The 14169-nt window shown below is 55.0% G+C and overlaps 1 protein-coding gene across 50 annotated transcripts in view; it reads right to left on the reverse strand.

Moving 5' to 3' along the window:
• Window positions 1–14169, reverse strand: part of CELF4 (CUGBP Elav-like family member 4) — a 299755-nt gene that overhangs the window by 221456 nt on the left and 64130 nt on the right. For 49 of the 50 annotated variants that reach the window (XM_060613671.3, XM_060613695.3, XM_060613670.3 and 46 more), the window contains exon 2: window positions 1385–1467. In XM_060613671.3, the coding sequence (XP_060469654.1) occupies window positions 1385–1467 (83 nt within the window). Of the gene's footprint in view, window positions 1–1384; window positions 1468–1672; window positions 1748–14169 lie in introns of those variants that run through there. The other variant, XM_060613713.3, reaches the window with a different exon arrangement.

Genomic DNA, 14169 nt, shown 5'->3' on the forward strand with positions numbered 1-14169 from the left:
GCCATCTTACAGAGGGCACCCAGAAAGTAATTACTATAATATATGTGCATGTAGCGGCGCCACTAAAAAACCAACTGGGGAATGGCCACCGTGCCAGAGCAAGGCTCCACACAAAAACCTGTGCGGTGCATGATTTCCATACATTTACATCCGCGGGTATGTTATTAAGATGACTCAGCCCCGTGCTTTGCAATCACAAGTACCAAAATACAATACAAAGGCTGTCTTAATGGAAGGAAGGCCCTCCCCTCCCCTAAATGGGTAAAAAAGGTTCTTTGATGCGAGGGAAGGCTGTCCCGACCCAGGGTTGCATTTTCAGTCTACCTGGTTAACCTTTCCCGCTGTGGGCCAGAAATGGAAAAGTGTGTTTACGTACAGGTTTGCTTGGTAAGAATGTAAACATGCATGTGTAAACACTGGTGAGCATACATACAGAATACACGTGCTCCCCTGCAGTGTCCATTGTATAAGCTTAAACACGGTATATTTGTAAATTCTTTAAATTATGTCCACAAACACTCACATCTTTCCATTTATCTTTAGATACTCGGTGAGCCGTATATCTACCCCCCCCCCCATCTCTCTGAACCCACAGGAGAGACCGCGCAGACCCTTGACCCGAGGAACACTTCTTATTTTATGGTGATGAACTAGCCTCGATAATAGCCATGGCTGATATCACACCCAGTTAGGGGGGCCATAAATAATTCTCTTCTCCCCCGCACAGAAGCTATAAACCAGGGCCTAGGCGCGATAGTTTATCAAAGACGAGGGCTGGCTCCTTAAATAAACCGCGGTGATCTCACTTGCGGCGCCGAGCCTGGGCGCGGAGGCGCCCCCTCCCGCCCCGGCCCCCGCCCCCACCCCCGCCCCAGGAACAGCCTGAGTCCGACGTCTATCGGCGGGTGCTCAGGCGGCCCGGCTACCAGGGGCCCCGTGGGGCCGGCGGAGGCAGCTCCGGGTTCCGGGGAACCAGGGCACCCGGCGTCTCCGCCCCGACTGCCCGAGCGGGCAGTGTGCGGATCAGGGACCCGATCGGAGGCGCCGGGAGGGCCAGGGGAGGAGCCAAGCCCCAGCTCCGTGGTCGTGGCGGAGTTCGCCCCCAGCCCGGGATAACGTCGGGCCTGGACGGCGGAGTGCGGAGGCCGCCGGGCGAGCTCCGAGCCCAGCGCCCACGCGCCCTCTCCCCCGCGCGGCGCCTCGGGGCTTCTAAGGGCGCGGGGCGCGGGCCGCGGGGCGGGAGTGGGGGGAGCGCGAGCTCCCGAGCGAAAGCAGGCGCGCGCCCGGGCCCGCGATCCCCCGGCCAGCAGCGTCGCAGCCCGGCCTCCCGAAGTCGCCCCCTGTCGGCGCGTCCGTCGCTCGCGCCTCGGCAGGCGCCACTTACCCCGGGCAGGGTCTTCTGCTCGTGCAGCGCGCTCTGGGCCTTCAGCGCTGACTCACGCTCGCAGTAGGTGAGGAAAGCGCAGCCTGGGGAGGGAAGGAAGCGCCGAGAAGGGTCAGTGGGGCGCCCCCGGGCCGCCGACGCGCCCTCTCGCCCGCCCTCCAGTCTGGGCCCCTCCCCGCTCTAGGTCCCTCTCCCCACCTCTCTCTCTCTCTCTCTCTCTCTCTCTCTCTCTTTCTCTCTCTCCCTCTCTCTCTCTCTCTCCTGTGCACTCTACTCGAGCTTTCTTGCCTCTCCGTTTTCCTGTCGGCTTTTTGTCCCTTGCGTTGCTTTTTTGTTTTGCTCACTCGCTGAAGTCTCCCCACCCTGCATCTTTCCCCCCCCCCCACCACGCCCCCTCTTCCCGTGGGTCTCTTTTTGTCCTCTGCCCTGATGCCTCAGGCGCTAGCTCGGCCTTCTCCCTCCTTCCTCCCCAGGGTGCTGTTCTGTCCGTTTCAGCTCAAGCCCCAGTACCTCCCTGAAGGGGCAGCTTCCAGCCCTCACCCTCAGTACCTCTAGTCACGTTTGACCATGAATTCATTCTGGCCTCTTAGGAGTGCTGCCGGCTGCTCTATGAGGGATGATGGAGGGACCTTCCTGGTCTGCCGAATAGTCTCCATCTGTAGGGAGGACCCCAGGCCTGGTTGTGCTAATAAAGTGAATGGGGCTATCCATGTGTCCCCTGTCATCACATGTACAGTGATATCTTCAAAATGCTCCCAGTCAAAGGGCTTCTTGGGCATGTCCAGCCCGCCAATGCACAGTACTGGACCTGAGGCCTGCTTTTGCTGTGCTTCTAATTCTCTAGGTGACCCTGGCAAATGCTGTTTCCTCTGTGGCCTCAGTCTCCTCGGGTGTGAACTGAGAGGGTTGACCCAGTGGTCTCCAAGGTCACTCCAGTGTAGTTTCCCCCCTGAGTGACTCTGACGGTGCCTCACCAGGGAATCTGGATTTTACAGAACAACGTACCTAACTCAAGGGGTGACTTTTTAATGCTGGCCCTTCAGGCATGGTGACAAAGCAAAGAGCATGCTTGCTAGTGGGAGAGTTTCTCGGGCAGTTCCCTCAAACTGCCCCGTGTTAGGGGCCTCTTCCTCTGCCGGCAGATGTGGCCGAGTATGGCCTCAGAGGCCTACAAGACCTGGGCCATGGGGGAAGTCAGAAAGTCAACTTTGGCCAGCAGAAGGCTTGAGTCTCCTGGGGAACTGTTACCTCAGATTTTCCAAAGCCACTTAAGCCCCAGAGAAGGCCCCCTCCAAGCTGTCTCCTCCCTTGTTTCACTGTCTTCTTTCCCTCCACTGCCCCCCTTGCTTTGTTCTCATGCTCTTTTCTCCCCATTTTCCCATCTTCCAATCCCATCCATCTTCCAAGAATCTGATCAAGTTCTACTGACACCAAGCAGCCCGTCTTGACTTGTCCAGTCCATCTCAAGCCAGCCTCACTTCTTGACCACACACAGCTGGCCCTTTGGTCATTCTCATGGCCATTTGTTAACTACTTCTCAAGTACCCACTGTGTGCCAGGCCCTGTGGCCCGGGCCCTCTTCCTATGAGGTCTGCAGGCTGGTGGTGCCTATGCCAACCCTTGTTACCAGGCTTGCTCTGGCTTCTTGGTGCCCTGGCACAGAGTACTCCCAGCATCCTCCACAGTTCCTTTCTCCTCCATCACACAGTAAAAACCCCTTCCTCCTCTTCCAGTGTAGCAATTAGTTCCGACTCCCTTCCCCTCCTGGTTTCAGAGAGGAGATGGAAGGGAATGTAGGTGCAAAGGGGACATAAAGATAGGAGGGAGGAAACGGAGAGAAACCTGGGAGGCAGAGACTCTCAGCAACCTGTAGGCTCTGTACCTTTCCCACCTCCAACTCTTGCCCCAGGCTGAGAGGAGGTGTGAGTGCCAAGAAGCCTCTCTCCCACTCCCATCTCATCCCTCCCTATCCAGACCCAGGTCACCCTGCCTTCTCCCCCCCCTCCCCACTCCTCCCCCTGGTCCTGGCAGACGGTTATTGATGGAGACACCAGGGGACTGAAATGAATAGCGGTCAGAGGCCCCCATGACGTTGTCCCTCGTGCTGCTGCCTGCGTCTCTGGGGGCCTCTTTCCTCCTGTCCCTTCCCTGGCCTTGTCCTCCGCCTGTGCCTGCCTGCAACTGGGAGGCAGCCACTGTCTCACTGCATGCAGGCAAGCCAGCTAGGGACAAGGTCAGGGGCAGGTGTGGAGAGGGAGGAGAAGGAAGAACCAGAAGAGGAGGAAGGTGGAAGGAGGAGACGGTACAGGGAGGAGTAAGAAGAGGTGGGAGGAAGGGGAGGAAGTGGAGGGGGAAGGAAGATGAGGTGGAGAAAATGACCACATTGTTATGACCCAGGATAACAAGGGAAGGATCCCAGGAAGAAAGAAAGAAAGAATCTGTTGCTTTTTTCCAGCTTCTAGGAATTTCTGCCACATTTTTGGGAGAGCTCACAGGCTCTGTCAATCAGAATCTTTGAGGGACCCCCCAGACTCCATGTGACCCTCCCTAACATCTCCACCCTTGACCTTACCTCCTTCAATTCTTCCTCTTGCTCACCCCCTTGCCTCCTTCCTGTTTCTCAGCCCTGCAGGGCACACTCTGCCTTAGGACTTTTGGAACCACATTTACCCCCCTACATGGCTTGCTCCTTCACTCCCCTCAGGTTTCTGTTTAAATGTGACCTAGAGATGACCTTTCTGACCTCCTTTCACACAATACCCTTCCCCAACACACACTTACTCTCTGACCCCTTGCCTTGTTTACTCTTCTCTTTGGCACCCCTCCCCACTGAGCTATTAACATTACATGTTTGTTCCTTGATTGTCAGTTTTCCCAACCTGCAAGGGAGTTCAGGGACTTGCTTTTGTCCTATTCCTGCTTCGTTCTCAAGGCCCCACAGCAGGGCAGGATCTCAATACATATTTGTCAAGAACATTGAATCCCTGCCTCTGGCAACTTTTGCAGGGCCAATAGGAGGGGGGCAGGGAAGCAGTGCCTGGGGGGCTGTTGGGTGCTGACCAAGGCACCAAGGACACTGAGGCATGCTGGCATTCCATAGTGGTAGGGGGACTAGGTTGCCCCTGAGAAGTGATAGGTGGTCCCTGCTGGGAGGCCTCCTGTCTCCAAGGCTTTCTGAGCCCATTTCCCCAGCGTCAGACCTTCTGGTTACTGTCACTCCCCTGCTTTCTCCCGTGAAGCCATCATTGATGCACGGTTCCAGACAGGAAGCTGTTTTCGGGGGAGACCCTTACGAGCCAAGGGTCACTTACTGATTGTTCTCTGAACCCCATTGTCCTCATCTACAAACAGGGAGAGTAATCCCCCTCAAATAGGGAGACCTATTAGTCAAAGAGTACCAACAACCTCCGCAGCACTGTCTAACTGTAGAGCACGGCATAAACATAAGCCCCCCTTTGGTGGTCAGGAGGTCAGAAGGCAGAGTCCTTCCTTCCGTCCCTCTGCACCTCTGCCAGGAGTGACCAGCCTTATAGAGGCTTATAGAGAGGAGCCCCCACCCGGCTCTTCTCAAGGGATCTTTCCAGCCAGTCCAATGCCACGTCTCACTATGGCTCTTTTTAAAGAAGCAGATATGGATAAACAGATATTAACCACTGACTCCAGCTTGCATGAAGGGACTGCATCTGCTCCCTTGCTGAGGGCGGAGCCCTGGGGGGATGGCAGCTTGGCGGGGAGGGGGTGGCTTCAGGAGGACAATTTGCCATCACAGCGTCCTGCAGAGCACGGCGGGCACCCTGAGATGGAGGCCGAGGTGGCGCTCAGGGTGGCCAGGGGAGAAGAGGGTGCCCAAGCCTCACCCACTGGACACGTGCCGGCCTCTCATGTGTAGGGAAAGGGGGTGGTACACACAGAACCCCCACTCAGAAAAGTTAGATTTGACTTCCTGTTGCTCATTGCTGTTCCTCACAGGAGTGGAGGGGGGGGCTCCCAGCTTTGAGGGTGGTGCAGGGGGCCTCGGCTCAGCAGCCACCAAAGCTGTCATGCTCACTCTCCTGTGACGTGCTGAAGTAGCCTCAGAAACACACCTGGTGAGGCCTCTTGGGAATTCACAGACTCTTCAGGAAATGGGATTCTCTGCCTACTGAGCCAACAGAGCATGGGAGAGGAGGCTAGACCAGGCTGTGAACCTTAAGAAGGGAACATCTTTCCCAGGGACGGGGCTGTGGCCCAGCATTCCCTCCCTGACCTGGCCCTACAGGTGTTCTCCTATTTGTGCTCACAGAGAGAGCAAGAGTCCACTGTTCGGAATGGCACGGCAACGGAAAACCGCCTAAAGGTCTCTCAGCATACAGGTGGTTTCGTGATTCAACTGGGGAATACTCTATAGCAGTTAAAAGGGTGGCATGGGGGGCGCCTGGGTGGCGCAGTCGGTTAAGCGTCCGACTTCAGCCAGGTCACGATCTCGCGGTCCGTGAGTTCGAGCCCCGCGTCAGGCTCTGGGCTGATGGCTCGGAGCCTGGAGCCTGTTTCCGATTCTGTGTCTCCCTCTCTCTCTGCCCCTCCCCCGTTCATGCTCTGTCTCTCTCTGTCCCAAAAATAAAAAAAAAATAAAAAAAAAAAAATAAAAAATAAAAGGGTGGCATGGTCCTAAATGGACCAGTGTGGGAAGACACAGTCAGATGGCAAAAGCAAGTTGCAAAATAGCACACATCACATATGCACAATGGAGACATATTCCATTAGTTCCATATGCACCGAAATCTGTATTTACCCCATGGCACAAAGTCTAGAAGGTGTCACAGCAAGCTGAAAACAGGGAGTATGGGGGAAGGTGGGGCATGTCTCTCATAACGTTAACTTTTTTTGGTTTGATCGACACATTGTGACACCAGAGTGTATTCATGCATCCCTTGCACAATTAACTTTAAAGAAGATTTTTGCTGAAAGAGGATAGGATGAAAATGGAGTAGGTACAAATGGGTAGGCCAGACCCACAGTCCGTTTTGAGGGGACAAAGAGCATTGGGCATCAGCTTCCTGGCAAATTCTTCATGAGAGAAATTATCATTTGAGAGTCCAGCTATGTCCTGATCTCAAAGCTTCCTTCAAGCTCGGGAACCGAAGCAGATTCCCTCCCTCCAGCAAACTGTGAATGGTGTTCATCCTGGTCCTCTGGTCCTGAGTTCCAGCAGCTGAGGTTTGTGGGATGGAGTCCATGATGGACGAAGCACAGAGCTTCCCCAACTCTGCCCTCCAGTTCTCCAATTCAGCCCAGTGACGCAGATGCAGTCTCTGAGGTGGGAAGCGCAGAAGTGACTGGGGAATCTCTAATGAGGTATGATCTCTCCGCTCAGCTCCCACTTTTCCTGTCCCACTGTCTTGGAGGGAGGGCTCCCCAGCGCCAGCTCCTCCCCTCAGTCTCCCATCCTCCTGAACCACAGACCAGAGCAGAATAGAAGTGCAACCCGGCAGAGCAGGGACAGGTTTTGGAAATGATTGGGGGTAGGAGTGAGGGCAGAAAGATGTCATACTTTGAGAAAAGTCACAAGGCAGTGCTGCCAGCAGCAGCTGATGGCCTGGGCTCTGTGCACGAGGTGGCCGCCATGCCCACGTGTCCGGTTTCACACCGACCTGCCTCTCTTCTGCTGCTCTCACTTCTGCCACGTGCACGAACACTGGCCTCCACTCACTCCTCCCCATGCTGCCATTTAACCTCTTCCCACTCACCATACTTATTTACTTGTCCCTCCTATTTATCAGTTTCTCATCTTGTCTCTGAATAGATTGTCCACTCTGTGAGGGCGGAGATGAGGGCTTGTAAGTGGAGAGCTGAGTTTCTAGCTGAGGTGTCCGAGGGCTGGGAGACCAAGAGAGCCCGAGGGGGTGGTGGGAGAAGGAGAGACACCTGGCACCAAAGAGAGAGCAGGAAGCCCAGAGGAGGACCGGAAGGAAGGAGAAGGGTGTGATTGGGAGAGGTTCACAAGGAGCCCCAGAACCAGGGAGCCACAGGGAGACAGGCAGAGCTGGTGATGGCAGGAGGGTGTTACCAGGCTGGGGTGCGGGTTGGGGTGGCAGACACCCCTCTCCAGTAGAGCAGCCTGTGGATAATGGTGCAACGGGGCATCGCTGATTCCTGAGAAGGTAGGCGAGTGCCCTCTCCCATGTGGGGGAAAAACACAGCCCGGCAGAATTAATTGCGCGAGATGGCAGTAATTTACAAAGCCCCCGTGTGCGGGGATAAAAGGCCCTTGTCATGGTGAAGTGAAGGAAGTACAATTTCCTGCCCAACTCCAAGCAGGGCTGAAGCCTGGGGTGTAATCATCACAGAAGGGAAGGCTCCAGATGAGCTCCCTCCTCCCACCCAGCCGGGCCTTGGCTTCCCACTAATTGAATTACAGAATTAGCCAGAGGAAGGTGGCCCTAGAATAGGAAGATCTGGACTTTAATAAAACATCAGATCCTTCAGGGCCTGTGCTTGGCTGGCCTGGAGGAAGTGAGAGGAAGCTAGGGCGTGGGGAGGGATGGGCAAGGGAAGGGAGCAGGAAACCCACCAACCAGCCAGACCAAAGGGTCAAGGAGGGGCTCCCTGTTCAGTGTGATCTTCTTGGGAGGTCCAGGATGCCCCCCACTCTGCCCCAGATCTCCACCCACAGACCTGCCTAGTTCCTGAAATCCCATCCTCGGGGCACTACCCCTCAGTGATTCTCACTGAGGCTGCAGCTGAGAATCACCCAGAGGAACAGATACGGGCCCTGCTGCAGAGAAATTAAGGCAGATCCCCGGGGGTGGATAGAGAGAGGGAAGGAGAGAAGGAACATCTGCCAGCCTCCCAGAGAAGAGGGCTGCGGGTGTTCTGAGGCCCAATCCATCCCCTCCTCCTTACCCCATAATCCAGTTCCTGTCCCCTGTGGTCTGGGTGAGCAAGGGTGGCCTCTCTGGAGCTTTCTGGAGAAATGCCCCTTCCTCCGTACGTGTGGGAGATACAGTTCCCCATGTACATGCTCTTCCTCTGGGAGTGTTCTCCCTGCTCTGTGCCTGCCCCGGGTCTGCACCTTCTTTAGGACCCACCTCTTTGGGTCCCTAGGTCTGTGGAGCCCAATGCACCTACCTGGACCACCGTGATCTCACCTTCCTCTGATTCTTATGTGGCTGCCCCTACCCATGGCCTGCCCTAAGGGTGGGCCTTGTCTGTTCATCTAATCCTTCAGCTCCTTGAGAATGGGCCCTTGGGGCTCAGCAGGGCCTGGTGACAGGCGGGAGAAAGAACCCATGGGACTACAACACTGTCTCTACCTTTCTTGGCCAGTGCCCAGACACTGGGTGATCCTCCTGCCATCTTCCCTGGACCTGTCCTGGCTGCTGCAGCCTCTCAGTCCTTTCTACCTAGACCCCACTCCCTCTCCCCTCCTTGTCTAGAGGAGTTCTCCCTGCTGGTATTCTAGCGGTTCCTGTGGTTCTCTTTTCTCCCTAGGGGAAAGACAGTGACTGCCCAGCCACGTCCATGACTCTGATTTCCTCCAGCATCTCTGCCTCCATGGGGTGAGCCCAAGCCTGACCATCCTTTCCCTGCTGCCTCTGCCGTGCCTCTCTCCTTCGGATCCCACACGTCCTTGTAGGAGTGACCTAGCCTCCCCTCTTCCAAACAGATTTCCCTGACCACACCAACCTCAGCATCCCTTAAAGCCCTGAGTGATGGCCCCTCACCCTTGGCAGAATACACATCTCTGTCTGCCTGGCATTTATGTATTTGTACACGTGGAAATGCGCCTCTATGGGAGCTGCTAACTCCGAGGTCCTCTTCTCCTCCCAGAGACCAATATCATTGAATGCAGTGGTTGCTAAACTTCACTCTGCCCCTGCCTGGGAATGAGTGAGCTGAAATGCTGGGGAGAGATGGCTGGCTGCAGGGGAAGCAGGGGTTGTGGAGAGGGTCTGGGACATCTGTCCTTCGGCTCAAGCCCCTGATGGTGGCGGGAGCCATCCATCTTCCTCAGAGGGTGCCGGGCAGGTGGGGATGACAGGCATCTCAACAGGCGGGGGAGATAGATGACACCCTCAGCCACCACGTTAGGGCTGCGGGCCTGCTCTCCTTTTCAAGGCCCTTCACTGCTGAAACTCCACCCTGGGCCCTCACCCTGTTGGGGCTCAGCACTGCCCTCCTGTGCCAACTCTCTTCAAACAGGAAACCCCAGAGGAGAGCACGGTGGTCTAGTTGAGAGTTTCTCAGAGTTAACGGTTGCATGACATGGGGAAGTGGCCCTGGATCACTGTGACCCGAAGTGTGTCTCTGACTTCTCTCAGTGCTCCTGCCCTTGGTGGCCACAAGACGGAGATGGGCACAAAGCTAGGGGGTCGGGATCTCCTCAGACCTAGACTAGGAAGCCCCAGGGAATGGGCCCGGCCTTCTCTTTCTCTTTCTCTTCCTCTGGGCACAGGGCAGGTCCCGGTAAGTCCAGTCTCAGGGACCTGACTGGCTCTGGACCTCAGAGGCTGCAAAGAGCAGCGGGCAGGCCTTTGCCAAGTGTCTCTCCTGCCAGTTGCCCTTGTTTACACCCTCAGCACTGGAGAATTACATGTCTGGTGTCGGCTGCAACATCTCTATGGCACTGTGAAAAAGGACAAAAACTGGATAGGACATACTGATGGCCTCTCCCCTCTCTCAGCAAAGAGCTCTTGGTGGTGGAGCCTGGCCCAGGGAAGGTGTCAGCCTTTCTGAGGCTCAGCCCATAGGTGAAGGACAGCCTGGTCCGCTGACACACGTGCTGGCTTTCGTTCCCGCAGCTGAAGGGCCGCCTTGTCTCTGGGCCAGCTCGCAGAGCACTCCCGCTTGTTCCCTTCTTCGCAGAGAACCTCACCTGCCATGGTGAGGCTGTTGTCTCCCTGAGCTCATCATTCTTGTACCTCAGAGTGGGCTGTGGGCGGGGCGTGTGTTATCAGCATCAGACAACTGCAAGAGGCTGACCTGAGGCCCCCTTATGGCTGTTTGGGGCTCAGTTCCTGTTCCTTCCCACAGCCCTGGGCAGTGTCTAGACCCTGGGGGCCCTCCCGGGAGATGTCTTCCCTCCACACCCTTACCCACCCCATGACCTGCACTTGGGGTAAAGGGCTCTGGAATGACCTCGTTCTCTTCCTTCAAGGACCCAGGTGGCGTCGGCTGAGCTCTCCAGGCCTCACTGGGCCACATGTACCGGACCTCCCTCCACCCCCATTGCCCTCTCCGATGTCAGAGTCAGGCCATGGGCTCCTCCACAGAGGCTCTATGTGTGAATCCACGTTGGATTTGAAATGCGTGTGGGGTATCCGTTACTCTCACAAAGGCCAGGATAAATGCTAAAGCAGAGAAACTGAACTGTGTTCACTTCTAATCAACCTGGTTGGGGAGTTTAGATCTTCCTGTTTTGAATTTTCTCAGAACAGGGAGCACCTGCAGAGAAGCCAGGCGTGACTCAGTGGGAATGGACAGCCAGCTTACTCAGTGCCACAGTGGAAGGGGCTCTCAGGGGCCCCCTTGGCATGATGCAGCCCATCCCTAAACGGTGGGAGATGGGCAGTAGGCAGGGCCTCGGAGTAAGCCAGGGCATCTCAACTGGTCCGGGAGAAGAACAGTAATCCTACCCCAGACCATTCTGTCCTCTGTGCTCCCATCTCCATTGCCTGCCTGCAACTGCCTTTCCCTCTTGCCTTTCTCCCATCTTGCTACAGCTATGCAGCTTTGTTGGCTGACCTCAGCCACACTGCTGACCCCTGGCCTGACATGCTGAGCTCCTCAGGGTATGGAAATGACATGGTGCAGGATCTGAGCCCCTCAGTAGCCCCCAGCATTAGCCGGGTCTCGTGTGTATGTTTCATGCCTACAGAGGAAGCTCAGTGGATGCTTGTTGAGTTGCATAGAATGCCCTTTGTTGGAGCTTTACATGGTGGTTGGTCCAGCTAAATTAAGGTGGGAGTCATTTTCCCCAATAGAACCCCCTTCCCCATGCAGAGGGAAATGTGGAGGAATCCCTTCTTGGCATGTTCCTGAAGCCCCCGGCTGCCAGCCTGAGCTATCCCTGGCATATTCACAAAGGCAGCTCTCTCGCCCATGATGTCCTTGTGTGGTTGGGCATCAGCCTCTCTTGACTCCTTTCTCCCATGAAAGAAGAGATGAAGGCAGGGGGCTGTTGAGTTCCCCTTTGTCCCCCTTCTCAGTCACACTTCTCCACAGCATATCCATGTCACCTCTGGGCCTTTGCACTGGCTCCTCTCCCCAGCGGAGATGCCCTCCCTGCTTGGGTGAGGGAAGGATTCCTCTACCAGCTCCTCCCACCCTCTGAAGTCCTCCTCAGCTTCCCAATGCTCCCCGATTCTCCTTCCAATGAGCTTTTCTATGTCCAAGTGTCTAAAACATAAAAGCAAGGGCTTGGTTGAACAGCGTTTTCTGCTATTCTTGTCCACAGAAACTCTGTCTTCCCCAGTAGACCACAGCTCACTGGGCTGGGCCTGTCCTGTCCATCCTCAAACAAGTCCCGGGATGGGAGCTTCATAAGAGCAGCCGAGCTGCTGAGAATCGGAAGGGAGGGCAGGCCAGCTCCACTTTGATCACACTCTGGCACTCAGGACCTGCCAGGTGAGGTGAATTAATCTCGCCTCTCTCTCCTGGCTCCTTTCTAACAGCCCCTAATCCACTTAAAGAACAACAACAACAACAACAACAACAACAACAACAACAAAAATAGAAGCACACCAACCAAGAAATTCCAACCTCAGCATCCAAGACAGGCTATTTTGAAAAGACCAATAGCCAGGAGTCCCATATTACAGGATCAATGTTTGGAAAATGTGATTTTCTTTTTAAAAGCAGAAAAACAATCTCACACAGTCCTGGCAGGCCATGGTCCAGTTCTTGGTGGAGGGTTGTCTTTCCCTCATGATCTCGGCCACTTAAGCTACTCTTCTGGCCAGGCTTTGGGCTTCACCCAACATCAATAGGATAGGTTCAATCACAGGCATTTAGCAATATTTAACCTGAGGGCCGCGGCAAAGAAGTAGTTAGCAAATGTGACTGGGTTGCTGACTTCCGTGAGCTAATCCCTCAAGCTCTCTGAGCCCTGGCGGAGGTAGTTGTTCACATTTTAAGAGTGAAAGAGGCTCTAGCTTTTGCTTTAGAGTCAGCTGGCCCCAGTCCTGGGAAGGGTCAGAGCACCCAGCCTCCATTCGCTGCTCTCCTTGGGAGCGCCCAAGGTGGGTAAGAGGCAATTGGCCAATGGGGAAGGTGACCCATGGCGGGTGGACAAAGCCTGGCATTCAGCTCGATTTCTCCTCTTCCCAGAGTCTTACCCACATCCCACAGAGCCCACCAAGAAAGAAGATTGAACTACCTAATTTACCGATGGGTGCGCAAGGCTAGGACTTAGTGACTGGGATGGGTGGTACTGTTATCCGTGGGCGAGTGAAAGATGATTCATTCATTCATTCACTCATTCACTCATTCCACAACTTGGAATTGATATTGATGTCAACTGATATCAATTGATTTATTGATAGCCCACCATTTTCCAGATGATAAAAGGCATAAAGGAGACCCTCGGTAAACAAACTTCAGGGCTACGTGACGTATATGCACACCTACCAAGTTGAGGTTTGTGGAGGGCTTGTCTGTCGGTGGCACAAATGATAACAGCAAATACTGATGTTTGGTTATCTGTTGGTAGTTGGTCTAAGTGCTTCACGTGTATCGAATCATTTAATATAATAGCTATGGAATAGTACTATAATCATCCCCATTTTATAGGTAGGAAATGGAGGCACTCAAAAACAAAAGACTTGCTTGGGCCTGTGGCCAGGTCCCTGGGGGAGCTGGGCTGTGAGGTGGGGCAGCCTCCTGTAGAGTGTGTGACCTTAATCCTGGGCTCTGCCACCTCCTGGAGGGGGATCATTGGCTCTGCCCAGGGTGGGGGGAAATCAGTGCAGCTCTCCCCTCCCCCACTTCCTTCCTGCCTTTCTTTTTCTCTCTCATGGCTGGAATCCCATATTCTCTCTTGTCCATCTATTTAATTCCCATTCCCGACTACTCCAGGATATACCATTTTTCCCCCATCCCTAAACAAGGTAACATCTGACCCCATGGTTTCTGTCACCAGCCAGCTGGTGCCTCTGGGAAAGCCATTTAACCCTGGTGGCCCGGTTGTTTCCATCAGCAGGACATCTGGACCCCTGGGAAAGGGCTGCAGCCTCTAAGGGAGGTGGGCCTGGCTCTGACAGCCTCTGCCTTGTTCTGGAAGCCCCGGGCAGTTTAGGTAGTTTATGTAGCCCCCCACCTCAACCCGGGCCTCAGGTTCCTTACACGGGAAATGGAGACAGTGACCCCTAACTGCTGGGGTCATGGGCACCCAGCAGAGTGCCTGGCATCTAACTAGTTGATGCTGGGGGTGGGGAGATTGCCGCTGCTACCACTGTCGGGAGCAGCAGTGGCGATGTGATGTTAAAGACGCCCTATAGTGTGAAAAGTAGCACGGGCATTTACGCTGTCTGGTGTTGTCTGCTTCCCCTGTATGGGACCTGCACATTTTACTTGATATAACCTCCCCACCCCAATACATACTCATCAGGACAGGGACCTTGTCTGTTTCCTGCTCTCCAGCAGGCCAGCACCCTGGGGGCTCAGAGCGCTGCGGTTTGCACTGAGAGTCTAAGATGCCAGTGTGTTTACCTCGTGTATCTAATATGCTAATGACAGGAGGCAGTAATGAGCTGGCGGAGACCTGAGTGACAAAGAGCTGGCTTCATGCTTCCCCAAAGAGGCACCTC

This window comes from Panthera onca, chromosome D3, assembly GCF_046562875.1.
Source record: "Panthera onca isolate mPanOnc1 chromosome D3, mPanOnc1 haplotype 2, whole genome shotgun sequence".
In the NCBI taxonomy this organism is placed as follows: domain Eukaryota; kingdom Metazoa; phylum Chordata; class Mammalia; order Carnivora; family Felidae; genus Panthera; species Panthera onca.